At 43.4% G+C, this 18,334-nt stretch overlaps 1 protein-coding gene across 1 annotated transcript in view; it reads right to left on the reverse strand.

The window, feature by feature from the left end:
• HUWE1 (HECT, UBA and WWE domain containing E3 ubiquitin protein ligase 1) overlaps positions 1–18,334 on the reverse strand; it is a 1,134,422-nt gene that overhangs the window by 381,080 nt on the left and 735,008 nt on the right. The window contains exon 39 of the mRNA XM_080273518.1: positions 15,630–15,759. Within this exon, the coding sequence (XP_080129644.1) occupies positions 15,630–15,759 (130 nt within the window). The remainder of the gene's footprint in view (positions 1–15,629; positions 15,760–18,334) is intronic.

Genomic DNA, 18,334 nt, shown 5'->3' on the forward strand with positions numbered 1-18,334 from the left:
CCCTAGACTTCAAGGCATCCAAGGGTTGGCTCTTTGCGTTCAAGTTCCAACATGGCCTTACTAACCGTAAAGCACATGGCGAAGCATTGGACGCTAACGAGGATGGAGCTGACGAGTTTCGGCACAAGGTGAAGGGCTTGATCGACAGGGAGGGCCTCACTCTCGGTCAAGTCTACAACGCAGACGAAACTGGCCTATTCTATCGCTCGCTGCCAACGAACAATCTAGCCGAGGAGATGGAGAAGCGTGTACCTGGCCACAAGCTTTCCAAGGAACGGATATCTGCTTTGTGTCGTGCCAATGCTAACACCATGCACCGGCTTAAGCCCGTTGTTGTTGGCCGCGCAAAGCAGCCTCGGTGCCTTTGTGGGGTGATGGATGTCCTTCCTGTCGTCTGGTACCATTCTTTGAAGGAATGGTTTACAGCTGTGATCTTCAAAGACTGGTTCCACCGCCACTTTGTCAAGGAGGTCATCCATTACCAGACGAAGACACTGGGAATCCCGCACGACCAGGTAAAGGCCCTCCTTCTCCTCGACAATGCACCAGCCCACCCGTGCGACAAGGACTTGGTTGCTGAAAATGGCCGTATTAGGTGCATGTTTCTGCCACCTAATATGGCTGCTCTCATCCAACCAATGGACCAAGGAGTGATCGTGGCAACAAAGTGCCTATACCGTCGGAAGTTCCTGGACGAGGTGATGGTTGTTCTCGAGGACGAGGACGAGCGCAGGGAGGGACGGGACACACGAGGCAAGCGGACTTTGGAAAACCTTTGCCGCTACGACATCAAGTCTGCGCTGTACAACTCGGCTAGTGCATGGAAGGAAGTCCCTGTGAAGACTCTGGAAAATGGTTGGTCTCGTCTGCTTCTCGGAACGGATGTGGAGTACGATTTTCTAGGATTTGACGTGGATGACTTCCATGCACGGCTATGTACGCACGGCGACGATGTTGATGTGGACGATGTTCGTGAGTGGTTGGATGACGACAAGGGCGATCCTGGGTATCAGACGTTGTCTGATATCGAGATCGCGTCTTCAGTTGCAGGTGTCAGTACCGAACTTGAAGATTCCGACGAGGAAGGCGACGATGATGCGGACTCCTCTCAGCAGGACACTACTCCAGCCATCCCCAAGCTGAGCGCACTCCGGGAACATCTAGAGTTCATCCTAGACTACCTGGAACACCTGGACTGCGACAGGAAGATGGGGCCCTTGGGACTTGTGGAGGAAGTGCGTGCTTTCAGGCAGCGCATCGTCAATTGTCAGAATCGTCGGTCATTGCGTCAATCAACCATTGACAGTTTTTTCAGGCCCATGACCCCCGCTGTGTCCAGCCCTGGCTCCACTCTGTTGCCTCCCCAAGACAGGCCCTCATGCTCCGAGCCACAGCCCAGCACATCAGCCACGGTGGAGTCACCACTCGACGTGAGTTTGCGGCTGTCTTCAGAGTCGTCTGCAGTGGGTACACCATCACCACAACCCAGCGATGCACCCCTAGGTCACCTGCCAGTGATACTCTCGGACTCTGACAGTGAATAAACAGCAAAAACTTCTCCACTAGACCACACGGGAATTTAGAGTGTTGTGCAGTGGAAAAAACATTGTGTTGCGTTAAGGATTTACAGTTGTGAAAGAAAAGACTCAACTGAAAAAAAATTTAACGTAAACAGACTTGTTTGTTTTGGCTTTGGAAAATTATAAGAATGGGAAAAGTTAAAGTGCAACACATAGTAAGTTACAATGGAGCATTAGTTAGACAAGAGTGCACACTGTGAAGAGAACGGACTTCTGTGTGCGATTGACTAAGTTCAGTGCAAGACTTCAGGAACAGTGTACTGCAAGTGCTTCTGGAAATCCTTCTTAATGTCAGAGTTCGAGAGGAGGCGGTTATTCATTGAGGTGGCCATGGACTTGCTGTAAGTAGGCAGAATGTTTCATACTGTACTTTTTTCCATACTATACTTACCTCATTTCACTCTTTAATGTCCTTTATTGGTGTGAATGGGGTGTTAGGAGCTATGCATGTGCAGTAGGAAGGTGTTTTTCTGAGTTAGGCTAGGTTAGGGTCCATAAGTACCAGTCCAGGAGCCAGGCACTTGTAAGTACCCAGAATGTTGAATATTGTATGAACCTACCTCAAAACCCTCATTTTATGTTCTTTTGCATTTATTTCAGTCATTTATGTGCTTATTGGTGTGATTTGGGTCTTAAATAAGTGCTATGCATGTCCAGAAGGAGTTGTATAGGTGTTTCTCTGAGTTAGGGTCCATAAGTACAAGTCCATATGCTGGGACCCAATATCCGAACAGAACCAATATCCGGACCTACCTATGGCTTTATTATGTCGGATATTGGAGTGAATACTTATTTCATTTGTTTGACCTCCCAGAAAATTTCTAAGAGTAACATTCGATTATCCAAAAAATTCCATATCTGGAATGGAAGAATCCTCATCCATTCCGGTTAATTGAGCTTTTACTGTGTGTGTATATATAAATATATATATATATATATAAATATATATATATATACATATATATATATATATAAATATATATATATATAAACACACACATATACAGTAATACCCTAACATACGATACCTTTAGATGCGATACCCCGGATTAATGATGGGGGTAGAAATATCACCATACCCCACCTAAAGATGGCCAAACCCTGGTTTAAAGATGGGTTTTTACTTAATTTTTCTTTTTTTACCAATTTTGATGATATTTTAGACTAAAACTGTATGTTTACGTTCATTTACGAACAGTTTTTAGACTTAGATTAATGTGTTTTAGCCATAGGTGGGGTGAACATTGTCTTTTGGGTCACAGTTTACTAAGTTTGATTTTTTCTAGACTTATATTTGATGATTTTCAGATTTTATTTGTTGGTTTTGGTGAGTTATTTACAGGTGTTAGGCTTAGGTTAGCTTCTTTTACAGCTGTTAGGCCATTTAGATTGGCTTTAAACTTGTTTTTGGACTCATTTGGGTGGGTTTTGGACTTGGCTGGGGGGGAAACCTAAGACAAAAATGCATCCCATTACTTTACACGTTACAACTACCCCGATATGTGATACTCCACCTAAAGATGGGTTTTTACCTAAACAACCGCATCATTAAACTGGGTATACCTGCATATATATTATATCTACAGTATATCTATCTACTCATCTATCTATATATATTAACCCCTAGGCTGCTACGAGCCTCTGAGGCAGACTGATCGATATCCTGCTGCAGACCTCTCAGAAGGCGCTCTTCGATTTCAAATTTTCCACCTTTGATTTCGGCAGGAATGCGGTATGTATCAGCCCTCTCAAGCATGGAGTTGCCACACAGTGGTTTTTTGAGTCACCCAGCGTCGCGGGGCAGCGCTGGGCACAAAGAAGTGTAATCAATTCTGTCCTTGTCACCATGGAGCACAGAGATCAAGTGCCGCATTCACCTCAACCCTCCACATCTGGTGAAAGTTCCCACTGAAGTGTTTGTTGTGGTACTTTTTACTGGAAAAAGAGGCCTGTAGCACCAAGTGACAGTGAATCTAGTGATTCAAGTGTTGAATTGCTTGAAAAAATGAAAAGTTTGTTCCAAGGACACCACGTGGTAAGCGGCGTAGGCCTACGTATGTAACTCTCTCAAAATTTCCTGCGCTGGCATTTGATAAGGAAAGTGACAGCACTACTGACAAAAGTGAAAGTGATTCAAGTGAGGAAAATGTTGATTTAAGAAGGAATTTGCCAAGCACGTAAGAGGAAACAGAGGGTGGGGGGAGGGGGACCCGGGTCGTGTGGCCAGCACTACCAGGTCCAAGCACCCATGCCAACCCTTCAACCCCCCCCCCCCACAGCTCCTTTGTTTCCCATGGGTCAGGTCAGACTCATCGGAAACTATGATGAATCATCATTTTTGAGGAGCTCTGAGCCAGCTCCTGCCTCACCTGCCCTTCCACAAGCCTCTCCACCAACTGCTGCTGCACCTGCTGCTTCGCCTATATTTATGTGGAGTGATGGCAGAAACTTTGTGCCAAGCACTCCTCATTTTGACACTCATACAGCAGGGCTGACAGAGCATTGGCCTCATTCTCCTGATGCCCGAGAGGTGGATTACTTTGAGGCCTTCATCGATGACGACGTGACCAACCTGGTGTGCGAGCAGACAAATTTATATTTCAAATTTGCCACGCAGGCACATCTATTCACTCCCAAGTCTCGTGTCCACAGGTGGGTAAATGTTGTGAAGGCAGAGCTAATGACATTTCTGGCTCTGCTCCTCCTAATGTCTCATTCAAAAAAACAAATGCTGAATGACTAGTGGATGAGGGACCCCCCCCCCTTGCAAAACCCACATTTAGAAAATACGTGCCACGGGACCGATTCTTTGTCCTTCTGCGTTTCCTTCACTTAGCAGACAACAGGGCGTCATCTACCACTGACCGACTATGGAAAATACAGGACCTATTTCAGCTTCTGAAGGGAAAATTCACCCTGTTCTTTTCCTCCTTTCAGAAGCTTGTCATTGATGAATCCCTGGTACTGTTCAGAGGACAGCTTGTTTTTAAGCAGTACATATCCTCAAAGAGGTATCATTTCAGTATCAAACTATTTGTCATGTGTGACTGCCACACTGGGTATGTCCTGGACATGCTTGTATACACAGCTACAGACATTGACATACCACGGAACAATCCTCTCGGGGTTTTGGGGGCTGTCGTCAAAAAGATGATCGGCAGATACCTGGGCCAAGGACACATCCTGTATACTGACAACTGGTATACCACCCCTTCCTTGGCTTACTTCCTCCTTGCCAATGGCACTGGTTTCTGCGGCATAGTTCGTAAGAACTGGAAGTTCATGCCAAATTTTGCCCCTTCACCTGGCCGAGGTAGTGTACAGTTGCAGCAGTCAAATCACATCTTGGTGCTATCTTGGCAGGACAAGCGAGATGTCAATGTCCTGACAACTGTACATTACGAGCGATTGGCTGTAACAGACAAAACTGACCACCGTACTGGCCAGGGAAAGCAGAAGACCGATGTTGTCCTCGATTACAACCTCAACATGAACCTGGTTGCTACGTGTGACATGCAACTGGGTAGTGTTGAGTGCGTACGGAAGTCGGTCAAGTGGTATATAAAGCTCTTCCTCCATCTTACTGATGTCACTGTGCTGAACGCACATAGCCTCTACCTTTTCAACTCCCAGAAACGGCTCAAGTTCCATGAGTTTCCTTACAATGTAGTGTTCCAGGTGCTTGAGAAATACGGAAGTCACTACACCTCATAATGGGAAGAGGTATGCTTCTGCGCCAGACAGGGTGGCAGCCAAGGATTTCATCCAACTCCACTATCTTACACCTACTACAGCAAGTGAAGGAGGCAGGAAGAGACATATCACGTGCCACATCTGCATGCACACCGCACGGCAGCAGTCCATTAGGCGAAAGGTGACAACCTGGTGTCTGGAATGCGAGGTGGGCTTGTGTGTTGGTGAATGGTTCAGGGATTTTCACTCCCTCATCACTTTTAGGCAGTGAAAAGTGAAGAGACAACTGTAAATAACTAACGAAAAGTAAGTAAATATAAGTGCCTAAAAAATATGTGAAATGAAAGTTATTGGTGTAAGCTACATAAATATCAAGTTCAATTCAGTATAATATATCTAAGTTTAGCATTACTCACTATTATGTTGTTTTTCACGGTTTATGATCACATAATATTATTCAATTATGACTGAAAAGTTAAGAGTTTGAAGTGCCAAGTGAAATAACCAAGGAAATGAAAATATAATTACACTTGCCAAGTGAAATAACCAAGGAAATGATAATATAATTACACTATCATGTTGAGTTTAGCATTATTTTACATATGTTTACCAATATCCACTATTACATTATTTGTCACAGTATATGATCAAATAATATTATTCAATATATTTGTGTAAAGTCATGACTATGAAGAACCAAGTGAAATAATCAAGGAAAGGAATGAAGTGTACATAACTGGTGGCGTTACCAAGAATAAAGTGTTAGGCTGGTGGTGACCACACGGGATGAGTGGTGCAATGGCAACGGACTCAGAATGACCCGAAAAAACAGCCAAAAATGTCCTCTCTTCAACCTGTTCCCACGACGCTGTAAAAGGCTCTACCTCTTCACAAACACACTCATAGGTAAGTAGAAAGGTGTCGACTTCTGATGTCCGTGCTTTTTCATTCATATTTTATCTCTAAATACAGTAATCCCTGTAATATCTGGATGCCCACTATCTGGACACCCCACTACCTGCACATTTTGGAAATTTGGGCCCGGGCCTTCAGAACCCCCAAATGGCCAAAACATGGGGGGGGGGGGAATCTGATTCCCCCCCCCCCTTCCCATAATTTGAACTTGGCGCGCGGGGTCGACCAGCTGTGTTTACGCACGGCCCCTTCACCTCTTCCTTCCTCCCCTCTCTCCAGTCGCCGCCTAACTACCATTGTGACCAGATGCTCATCGAAATGGATGCCGCACGTGCTCGTTTTTGTGAATAAACTGCAATACCTCGCCACTAGACCACATGAGAATTTTCAGTGTTGTGCAGTGTTAAGAAATTAGAATTTAGAGTGCAAAGGATTAAGTGTGCAGTTCAAACTGGTGATTGAAACTGGCATGGCGCAATAAGAACAGAATGCAGTGTTAAACAATTATAACTCACAGTACAAAGGATTAAGTGCAGCACAACACTGGATAACTGTACGTGCTTCAAGAGCATTTTCACCACTGCCAGAACCTTAAAGGAGGCGGGTTATTCATCGCAACGACCACGGATGTGTTGTAAGTACCGTGAATACCGGTAAATAATTTCCATACTCACCTCTAAATCCTCATTCTGTGGTTCCTTTTCATTTATTTCATGCTTTTTGTCCCTTATTTGTGTGAATAGGGCCTTAAATAGGTGCTATGCATGTCCAGTAGGGAGTTATGTAGGTGGTTTTCTGAGTTAGGTTGGGTTAGGGTCCATAAGTACCAGTCCAGGAGGCAGGGGCCCACTATCTGGACAAACTCACTTTCCGGACATGCCTTTGGCTGTATTACATCAGATAATGGGAAGATTAGCGTATAAATGAAACTGAGATGAAAATGACCGATTTTTGCCCAATATAGGTGCACCAGGGCACAATGTAGCTCTGGGCCAGCTACAGCCTAGGGGTTAAAAGTCAAATTATTCGGCATCTACAAGACCAGACCAATCATGAGTAACCAGATTTGACGAATAATCGAAACCTATCCATTCAGCACCTTATGTGTATTGGCGAACACTATCATCACTACACGTTACAAATGTGTTTGGATAAAGTACTATATACTGTATGATATTGTACAATACTGTAATCAATGCAGTACTATACCTGAATCTGAAAAATACAGTAAAACTTCAACATAACAGACTTCCATAGACTGGAATTTGCTTTTATCTGAATCGAGGAGCTACCGGACTAAATTCTTGTATGTCTGAACGAGTCCAATAAAGTCAAAAGCAGTCCAGACTGCCTGACTGCTTCAGTTATGTTCACCACAATAAGGTAAATAAAAGACATGTTTATCACTGTACAGTACAGTGCAGTACTGTACTGCAATGGTAGTGACAACAATTTGAAAACTGTTGATGCCACCTGGACTAATGTCTGAAGAGAAAAAGCCCGGGTTAGCACAGGGAAGTCAAGATGTCACTTTTATCAGAATTTCACATTTTCGGAATTGTCTGGGCATCAGTTAGTCCGTTATAAAGAGGTTTTACAGTACGGTATAGAAATCAGTGAACATATACAAGTGTAATGACACAGTATGCCTACAAGTCACAGACAACACTTCCTGTACTGCCAAGATGATTCAGAAAATCTGCCGAACAATCAAAGACTTTCGTAAATGGGACTATTTCTCAAATATGACAAAATGTTGGATCTACCAAATAATCAGCAGCATAATAATTGGACTTTTACTGTATGTATCAATGTGTGTGTGTGTGTGTAATGTGTATGTGTGTATATATATATATATATATATATATATATATATATATATATATATATATATATATATATATATATATATATATATATATATATATATATATATATATATACAGCAAGCTCGCCCCCAACGCGTGGGATTTCTTCCTAATATGGCGAGTTTGGCGTGAAACCGCGTAAGTATTAACTACTCCTTATTTTGCTCCCCAGGTCCCCTAAACGTGCTATTTTGCTGTTATCGGAATGTTGCCTTGTGTTTACGTATTTGTATGTTGAAGTTTTGCTGTGCAGTACTGTATTTGTAAGTCATAACATTAAATAAACCTTCTTACCACTTAAAGTGCATCATATTGATTACCAATGGCAGATAACAGCAAAATAGCACGTTTAGGGGACCTAGGGAGCAAAATGGTTTCAGAACTATTCGCTGTCAAGCCAGTTCGCTGTCACAACAATAACAAAACATAGACTTTGATGGATCCCCCTGAAATATACAAGTTATTAAAATATTAATTAATAATAAATATATTCATAAGTATTGCCTAATTAATATAAGTATATTTATAGAATGACAGGGAATCATCCAGGGTGCGAACTGTCCTGACAGGGAATCGTCCATGTTTTAACGGGGAATTAACATGATGGCGAATTGTCTTGGAACCCACCGATCGTGTGTAATCTATAAATCAGGTTAACTGGTTACAAGGCTTTTTTTAATGCTTTAACTTCATTAAGTGCTTTAACTTACAAGTGCATACCAGAATAGTAAATATTTAACTTACACATACAGTACTATGGAAAAGCAGTACAGCAAATATTTAACAAACAAATAAAAAAGGTAATATTCCGACACCTATCAGATAAAACTGGTTATAAGACTATTTCTTGCTTGAACGTTATTTAATATATTTTAACTTGCACATAAACTTACCAGAACAGTACTGTAAACATTTAACTTACAAATACAGTACTGTGGAAAAGCAGTACTACAAATCACATCACGAGATCAAAACAAACCATGCGTGCTGAGCTGATGTTTGAGGATTTGGTCTTTAAAAGGCCTCTCTTGCGTAAATTTATAGTTTTCGTAATGGTTCTTTAACCTTACGTTGTCTTATACGTATCCCGGCACTAACCGCGTATAACTGCGAGCGAGTTCGGCGAGAACGTGTTTGGGGTGAGTTTACTGTATATACAGTAGTGCACCAACTTTCGCTACAGCAGGATTCGCGGAATCCACTTTCGCGGCATGCACCAAATATTTCCTAACTTCCACTTTCGCTTGAAAAAAATCGATTTTCGCGCACAAATTTTGGGTTTGGGACAATATTTTGAACTTTGAATTTCCTGCACCGCCCGCCCGCAACCCACCGCCATCTTGAATGACGTCATGTCAACACTCTGTCCACCCATTCCCGCCATTGTGTACGAGCGTGCTAGCTCCATTGTGTTGGATTCTCACGGTTCAATGGCCTCTACTATACCTGGTAGTGTGAGGAAAGGGCCTGGTGGTATGGGGGGAGAGCCTGGTGGTGTGGGGGGAGGGCCGGGAGGCAGTGGTGGTGATAAAAAGTGGCCGGGACATTCAAAGTCGGGAGGAAAGGCCAAGGCTAAAAAAAAGTATCGTGTTGGAGTGAAGAAACGGCAGTATAATAATGAAATGTTGCATCAAGTTGCATCTGAGGAGGCAGAGAGAGAAAGTGGTAGTGAGGCAGCAAGAGGTGGCGCCAATACGTCTGGCGTGGCTAAATAAGCCCGCCACGCGCCTCGGATACTTACCCCCAACATCCATTAAACACCTCAACCTGGTCTCTGTGGTATGTTTCTCCTCATATAATGTGTACTGTACAGATTTTATTGTTTGTATCTCACAATGCAATGTCCAATAGTGATTTGATGTACTGTATTGCAAGTGAAAATGAAAATCTGATGTTACTTTAGGATAACCGGGAACCAATTAGCCTTTTTGCCATAAAGACAATGCCCCAACTTTCGCTAATTCCACTTTCGCGCATTATTTTTGGACCCAATTAGGCGCGAAAATTGGTGCCCCACTGTACTGTACATTATACGGGTGTGTGTGTGTATATATATATATATATATATATATATATATATATATATATATATATATATACTGTATATAAATATATAGTACCCTCGCGTCCAACACGCGTTTGTCCAGCACGATTCGCGTCCAGCACGGAGAGCAAAAAATTAGTACGATTTAATATGATTTAAGTACTGTAAAACGGGTCCATAAGCATAACATGGACGGAGCTCCGAGAAGTGGGCGAAACCCGCAGAGTTTGCCTCTAGCACGATCACCTCTGGTCAAACACAGTTATACTGGACGTTCCCGTGACGCTGAAAGCCAATCAAAACTTACGATCAAGTAGCCTCCCTCGACCGCTATCGTGACATGATCGTGATGTTGCCCAATGAAAACGCTTCTGCTGTCACGTGATGTTTTGTTTAAATTTCTCCCACCACAGCGCCACTCAGTCGCATATATTCGCATTGGATGGTGCTTTTTTCTTGCTGCATTTTCTGCCCTTGCTACTGGATTTTACTCAGCTCATGATGCCTAGGATGCCTTCTGAGAACCCCAAGAAGTGGTGGCACCTCCCTCAGGCCACCAAACTAGAATTCATTGAGAGGCAGAAGAAAGGGGAGAGGAAATTCGAAGGATTTATGAGGGAGGTTGAGGAGGAGCAGCAGCCATTACCCGCTATTAACGCCAGCATCCTCTGGGGACCCAGTAGGACTACCTACAGCCTCAGAAAACACCTTCCATTCCCAACAAGCTCACCAACACTATCTTAAAAGGTTAGTTATCATTTATAGTACAGTACCATTCATTATAATTACAGCAGTACTAATATATGTACAGGTAAGCCCTTCATTCACGCAAACTTTTTTCACGCGATTTCGGTTATCCACAAATTTTTCGTACAATAATTAAAACATAAAATTATAGTATTCAAATAAATAATCTTAATATACAAGAGAAATAAATAAAATATAAAAATGCCTACCTGATGCCCGTGTGCATACATGTGTGTGTGTGTGTGTGTGTGTGTGTGTGTGTGTGTGTGTGTGTGTGGGAGGTCGGTCTACCACGCACCACACAGTCAGTTTGAATCCGACGGTCGAATTATGCGTGACTTGTGAATCGTTATTTGTGGCTTATTTTTCTGCCTTCCAGTGATTGCTTGCCTTGTCTGCAAACATGGGGTCTAAGCGCAGTGCTAGTGATGCATGTGGTAACACACCAAAACGGACTAGTAAAGTGATGTTGCTGACAGAGAAAGTTAAAGTGTTGGACAAACTTAATGGAGGAATGTTGGCGACAATTCTCCGTCAGGACGATTCCCCATCATTTATTTACATACCTGGGGGTAGGGGGGTTTCAAGAATACTCCCCCAGTATCCCTGCTTGTCGTACGAGGCGACTAAAAAGGTTGGTGGTGGGTTAGTGCCCCACCCCGTAAAAAGAACTAACTAAAAAAGCAAACAAAGCGCCTCGGACCCGGACGGACCATACGTTGATGACTAAGGAACGGACGAAGGACATTCTTAGGGTGGGAACGTGGAATGTGAGAGGAGTGAATGATGAAATGAAAGAGAGAGAGATTGTTCAGGTGCTTGAGGATGCAAAAGTGGATATATGTGGATTGACTGAAACTAAATGGAAAGGTGAAAGGGTGAGAATGGGAATATGGTTTAGGTATATGTGCGGGAGTCAATGAAAATGAGAGGGCAAGAGAGGGAGTATGTTTGATGATAAGCAAGAAGTGGAAGGAGAATATAATAGAGTATGGAACAGTGGGTGCAAAGATTGTATGGGTGAGGATGAAAGTAGGTATACAAGCGTGGGCGATTGTATGTGAGTATGCCCCGACAGAGGATCGAGTGGCAAGAGTGAAAGATGAGTTTTGGGCGAGTGTAGAAGTGTGTATGGACAAGTTTGAGACGAGCGAGAGAGTGCTATTGATTGGAGACATGAATGGCAAAGTTGGGAATGTACGAGTGGATGGAGTGGTTGGTCAGTGGGGTGTGCCAGCTGACGTAGACGGGAATGGAAGTGCTTTGGTGGACATCTGTGCTTGTAAGGGGTTGGTAATAGCCAACATCTACTTTCGGCATAAGATGATCCACCAGTATACATGGAGAGTAATGAGGAGGATGGATGGTGAACTTGTTGAACAAAAGGCAATGATAGATTACGTGTGTGTGGATGAGCGAATGAGAAGACAAGTGTTGGATGCACGAGTGTGGAGAGGGTGGGGGAATGGAGTCTTGGACCATCACTTAGTGATGGACAAGGCAGAGCTGCAAAGAAAGTGGTTGAGGAGACGAAGGGGAAGACAGGAGGAAGCAACTCCTGTGAGAAGAGTGGAGAAATTGCAAGACAGTGAGAAAATGACAAGAGTATAAGAGCATAGTGGAAGAAAGACTGGGAAGGTATGAGCTAGAGCGGATGGAAGGGGTGGAAGACGTATGTAAGATATTCACGGAAGAGATAGGCGCAGCATGTGAGGCGGTTTGTGGAGTGAGGAGGAGATGCAAGGGTGTGCAAGGGACAGCATGGTGGAATGATGAGGTGAAACGAGCTGTGGAACAAAAGAAGAAGGCATATAGTGAATGGTTAGCAAGTAGAGGTAGGGGAGAAGATGAGAGAGAGAAGAGAGAGGTATATGTGAGCAGGAGAAGGGAGGTTAAGAGACTGGTGAAGGAGAGTAAGATGAAAGTGGATGAGGAGTTTGGGAGGAATCTAAGTGTGAAATGGAGGGAGAGTAAGAAATTGTTTTGGAAGGAGGTAAAGAAAGTAAGGCAGTGTGACAGGGGAAATAGTAGGGGAGTGAAAGACAGGAATAATAGATTGTTGGTGGAGATGAGAGAGAAACTGAGGAGATGGAAGGAGAACTTTGAGGATTTGTTGAATGTGGAGAGTGAGAGTAGTGCGAGTATAAGTGGTTCGGGAATTGCTGGGAGAAGAAGAGATGAGAGGAGGGAGGAAGAGATCAGTAGGGCGGAAGTATTGGAAGCGATGAAGAATATTAAGTTGGGAAAGGCCCCAGGAATTGATGGAGTGTATGGTGAAATGCTTAGGTATGGGGGTGAGATTGTTGTGGAGTGGATTTGGAAGTTGTGTAGATTGGCTTGGGAAGAGGGAAGGGTTCCAGAGGACTGGAAATCAGGTATAATTGTTCCTTTATACAAAGGAAAAGGAGAGAGAGAAGTATGTGGTAACCATAGGGGTATTTGCCTACTTAGTGTGACTGGTAAAATATATGGTAGAATACTCATTGATAGGGTTAGGCATATGACAGAGGAGCTAGTTGGAGAAGAACAAGGGGGATTTAGGAAGGGAAAAGGGTGTGTAGATCAGATATTTGTTCTAAGATGTTTAGTGGAGAAGTATCTAGAGAAGGGAAGGAAAGTGTATGCTGCCTTCATGGACTTGGAGAAAGCTTATGACAGAATAGATAGGCAAGGTATGTGGAAGGTATTAAGAATATATGGAGTGGAGGGGAAATTGTTGAGTGCTGTGAAGAGTATGTACGAGGGAGCTAGGGCTACGGTGCGAGTGGATGGTGAGCTGAGTGAGTTCTTTGATCTCAATGTGGGACTGAAACAGGGGTGTGTGATGTCTCCATGGCTGTTTAATATATATATGGATGGGGTTGTAAAGGAGGTGCAAGGTAGGGCACTAGATGTGGGGGTGGCCCTAATGAATGAGGGTGAGATTTGGAAGCTTCCGGTGTTGCTGTTTGCTGATGATACAGTATTGTTGAGTGAAGATGAATGGGAGTTGCAAGGTTTGGTGAATGAATTTGGGACAGTGTGTAGGAGGAGGAAGCTGAAAGTTAATGTAAACAAAAGTAAAGTTATGGAGTTTGAGAGGAATGAAGTCACAGAGTGTGCGGTGAGGTTGGATGGTGAGGATATGGAGAATGTGAGTGCATTCAAGTACTTGGGTAGTGTGATGAGTAAGGATGGAACTTTGGGGGATGAAGTACGTGAAAGGGTACAGCAGGGAAGAAAGGTTGTTGGTACACAGAAAGCAGTGATCAGAAATAGGGAGGTGAGTATGGAACTTAAGAAGTCACTGCATGGTGGTATTGTGATCCCTACCCTGACGTATGGAAGCGAGGCGTGGACCTTGCAAGAGGGGAACAAGTCAAGAGTGAGAGCAGTGGAAATGAGTTACTTGAGAGGACCATGTGGAGTGATGTGGAGGGACAGGTTGACGAATGAAGAAGTGAAGGAACGTTGTGGGGTAGATGTGGATGTGGTTGAAAAGATTAGGAGAAATACACTGAGGTGGTTTGGACATGTGGAGAGAATGGAGAATGAAAGACTGACTAAGAGGGTGTATGTAGGTGAGGTGGAGGGAGGGAGAGGGAGGGATAGACCGAGGATGAGGTGGAGGGATGGAGTTGAGAGGTATATGAGGGAGGGGGGGGTGAGTTGGGGGGAGGGGAGTCAAATGGTGGGTGACAGAGTGACTTGGAGGCGTTTTGTCTGCGGCCACCCTTTGCGGGATTAGGGCGTCGGGCTATAGATAGATAGATCTTGTTTTTTACTTCTTCCTCTTCTATACCAGTGATTACTATAGATTTGTTGATATCTACTGAATCTCTGACTAACTTTGGATTGTTTTGGATTATTCTTTTCACTTCCTTTTTAATGCTTTTTTCTTCCACCCTTGTTTCTTTCTTTACTTTCACCATTTCAGCATAGTGGTTTCCACATCAATTTTGTAGCTTTGCACAGCTTCATTCACCTGTGTTATCTTCTCAATATCACTGTTCTGGTCTATCAGACTGCTTACTTGCCTAATTGTCTCTGTATCATTTTTTAACTCTTCCATAATACTCTCGTGATTGACTACTGTACTTGCCATTTCACTCATTTTCCTCCTAAGTGTACTCAATTCCACTGTTAGTTCACTGATGGTTGTGTCTTTTTTTGTTGACCTCCCTTCCTAGTTTTTCTATTTCTTCCTTTTGCAAGTGCATCTGCTTCTTTATTTCATCCATTTCATTTTTGAAAGCCATTTCTAGTTTGTGTACACGTTCAACCAGTCTATTGTGAGTCTCCATTTCAACCAGTTCTTGGTAGAAATCATCATCTTGCTTTCTACCTTTATCCCTTTTCTTTTCCAAATTTGCTTTACTAAAGTACGTGGCCATATTGCAATACTAAAAGCACTGAGTACTTACATTCCCTGGGGCAGTTGTAGTCTAAACAAACAATCAGCTGACTGAGTGCATTCTTTCGCTGCTCTGTTCTCTTTTCTGTTTGAACAAGTCTTCTTTAAACTTCTTATTTTTTTTTTTAATAATAAAAAATCATTTAATCTAACCTGGTACAGAGCTTGACTCATATAAAGATACTAATTTAGGTAATGCCACTGGCCGTGCTGGCTCGGTATGGAGCGCTGTCAGCGCATGTCTGTTCTCCTTGGTAGCTGCTGTGTGTGTGTGTGTGTGTGTGTGTGTGTGGAAAAGATATGATCCAGAAATATGGAAGGGAAAGCATATAAGTATGAGAACATATGCTTAACTAAAGGAACTTAATTAAAACTCTCAAAATTCTTACCTGTAATTCAATAAATTCATCTGGGTCAGGAGGCATTAGCCGAACATCAGGATTAGTGAAGAGCACCTGAGAGGCCTCTCGCAGGTTGGAGGTGAGTTGAAGCACATCTCTGTGGCTTGGGCCCAATAACCTGTAGGGACACGACACACTTACACTTAAGCATTTGTTACCTGCATCACAGTATGATGGTGAATAGGATACAAAAACTCCCGGGTGCTCTGGTAACATTCAGGGTTGAGCATTTACAGAGTTATTCAATACATTTTCATCATAACTGTACTCTCAATGTCAAATGTCACAGTGACAAAACAAAACTTACTGCACACAGAAATCAAGACAAGGACCCATTATTCTAGATGCACTACACATTATATCCCGGTGCTGTCTGGCTGTCTACACAGGGTACACTCACAAGATTTAGTCTGCACAATATGATGAAGCACATGCTTGCACTTTTAAAAAGTAATTAATAACTGAAACATAAAGCTTAATGGTCACATCTGGATCGTATCATTCACCTCATTTATAAAGGCTCCAACAAGCTTGCAGGCATCAGCCTCAGTCACCTAATGGCGTCTCTCCACATTGTTTGATCTCTGGCAGCCTCCCCATTCAGTTTCTCATCCCTGATCTACAGACTTCTTCCCAGGTCTTTTTCCATCTGCCTCTTGCAACTCTATCCTTGACGTTCATACTGCTCACCTTCTGCACCTACCTGTTGCCCTTCATCCTGTCACTGTACCCAAACCATCTCATTCTACTCCTCCTCATCACAACAATGATACATTCGTATCATCCTTCCTCTCAACTCTTCAGTCATAATCCTAGCACCCTCTCCCCGCAAGGCATTGCATTTAAGATCACACTATATACCCATCTAATTACTGTCATTTTGGGATGTCTGAATCTATGAAAATTCTCTTCCTTTACTGCCTACATCTCACTACCAAACAGCATCACACTCCTAACACGTTTTGTTTCGTTTTCGTTTTTAAAGGCTCCAACATGCTTGCATGTGTTGGCCTTGGTCACCTAATGGTGGCTCTCCATGCTGCACGATCCATCCTCCCTGTTCAGTCCCTTAATCCTGAGGTCACACTTAATGACCTTGTCCCATGTCTTTCTCGGTCTACCCTTCATAACCCCACCCCCAATATTAACACTTCTCACCTTCCTCACCCAATTATCATCCCCAATCCTCTCCACATGTCCAAACCCATCGCAATCTACCTCTCCTCATCACAACACCAATACACTACAGTCCCATCCTACCTCTCAACTCTTCCATCGTAAACCCAGTCCCCCCCAGACCTTGCACACAGGGACACACTACACATCCACCTAATCACTGCCATTTCTGTACATCTGAGCCGGCGAATATCCTCCTCCTTTACCGCCCAGGTCTTACTACCATACAGCATTACACTCCTAACACATGCTGCATACAAAGACCCCTTAGCACGTAGGGAGAGTCCTCTCAATGTCAGGAGATGCAAGAGCTTCCTGAACTTCTTCCAACCACTTCTCACTGTAGCCACAGAGCTAGCTCCAGCCCCACCTCCAGCACACATGTCTCCCAAATAAAAGTCTTCCACACACTCAAGAGATTCACCAGGAAGTTTCATCCTTTCACGGCTGACAATCTCCACCTGCTCTCCCCGACACACCATACACATAAAATCAGCATTATCTCGCAGTCTACCTCTGATACCATTACATCTCTTGTGCACTCATTTATCACAAACACCGCACAAGATAGAATTACTTCCCATGCCCTTGTGGCAAATTGCACATGGCCACTCTCCCTCGCCTTTGACAGTACCGCCACCTACCCTAGATATCATCACTTTGTTTTATCTGCATTTACCTTAAGCCCTTGTGCCCCATACCATCTCTCCACTTCCTAAACCTTTCCTCCGCCTCCCTTTCGTTCTCTGCAATCAACACCAAATCAGCAGCATACAACATCTCCCACGGGAGTCCGTTTCTAAAGTCATGTGAAAGGGCTTCAAGTACCATGATAAACAACATGGGACTCAAAACTGACCCTTGATGCACACCAACATTCACGGAAAACTCATCACTCAAATCTCCACTGCATCCTTAGCACCATCATACATACTCTTCACAGCATTCAGCAACTTCCCATCTACTCCATATATTCTTAATACTTTCCACAATCCTTGTCTATCCACCCTGTCATATGCTTTCTCCAAATCCATGAAAGCCACGTACAACTTCTTTCCCTTCTCTAGAAACTTTTCCACTAAAGATCTAAGAATGAATATCTGATCTACACAACCTCTTCCCTTCCTAATGCCTCCCTGTTCTTCTCCAACTAATTCCTCTGTTCTTTCTCTAACCCTGTCAAAAAGTATCCTACCATACACTTTTCCTATTATACTAAGAAGACATATGCCTCTATGATTACCACACACTTCTTTTTCCCCTTTTCCTTTGTACAAGGGAATAATTATACCTAACTTCCAATCCTCCGGGACTCTACCTTCCTCCCAGGCCAATCTGCTCATTTTCCACATCCATTCTACTACTATCTCTCCCCCATACTTAAGCATTTCACCACACACTCCATCAATTCCTGGGGCTTTCCCCAATTTAACTTTCTTCATTGCTTCCACAACTTCTATCCTACTGATTTCTTCCTGTATTCTCACCTCCCTCCTATATATATATATATATATCTA

Source organism: Coenobita brevimanus, chromosome 55, assembly GCF_032717465.1.
Source record: "Coenobita brevimanus isolate Jiangsu-jjx chromosome 55, ASM3271746v2, whole genome shotgun sequence".
NCBI lineage: Eukaryota > Metazoa > Arthropoda > Malacostraca > Decapoda > Coenobitidae > Coenobita > Coenobita brevimanus.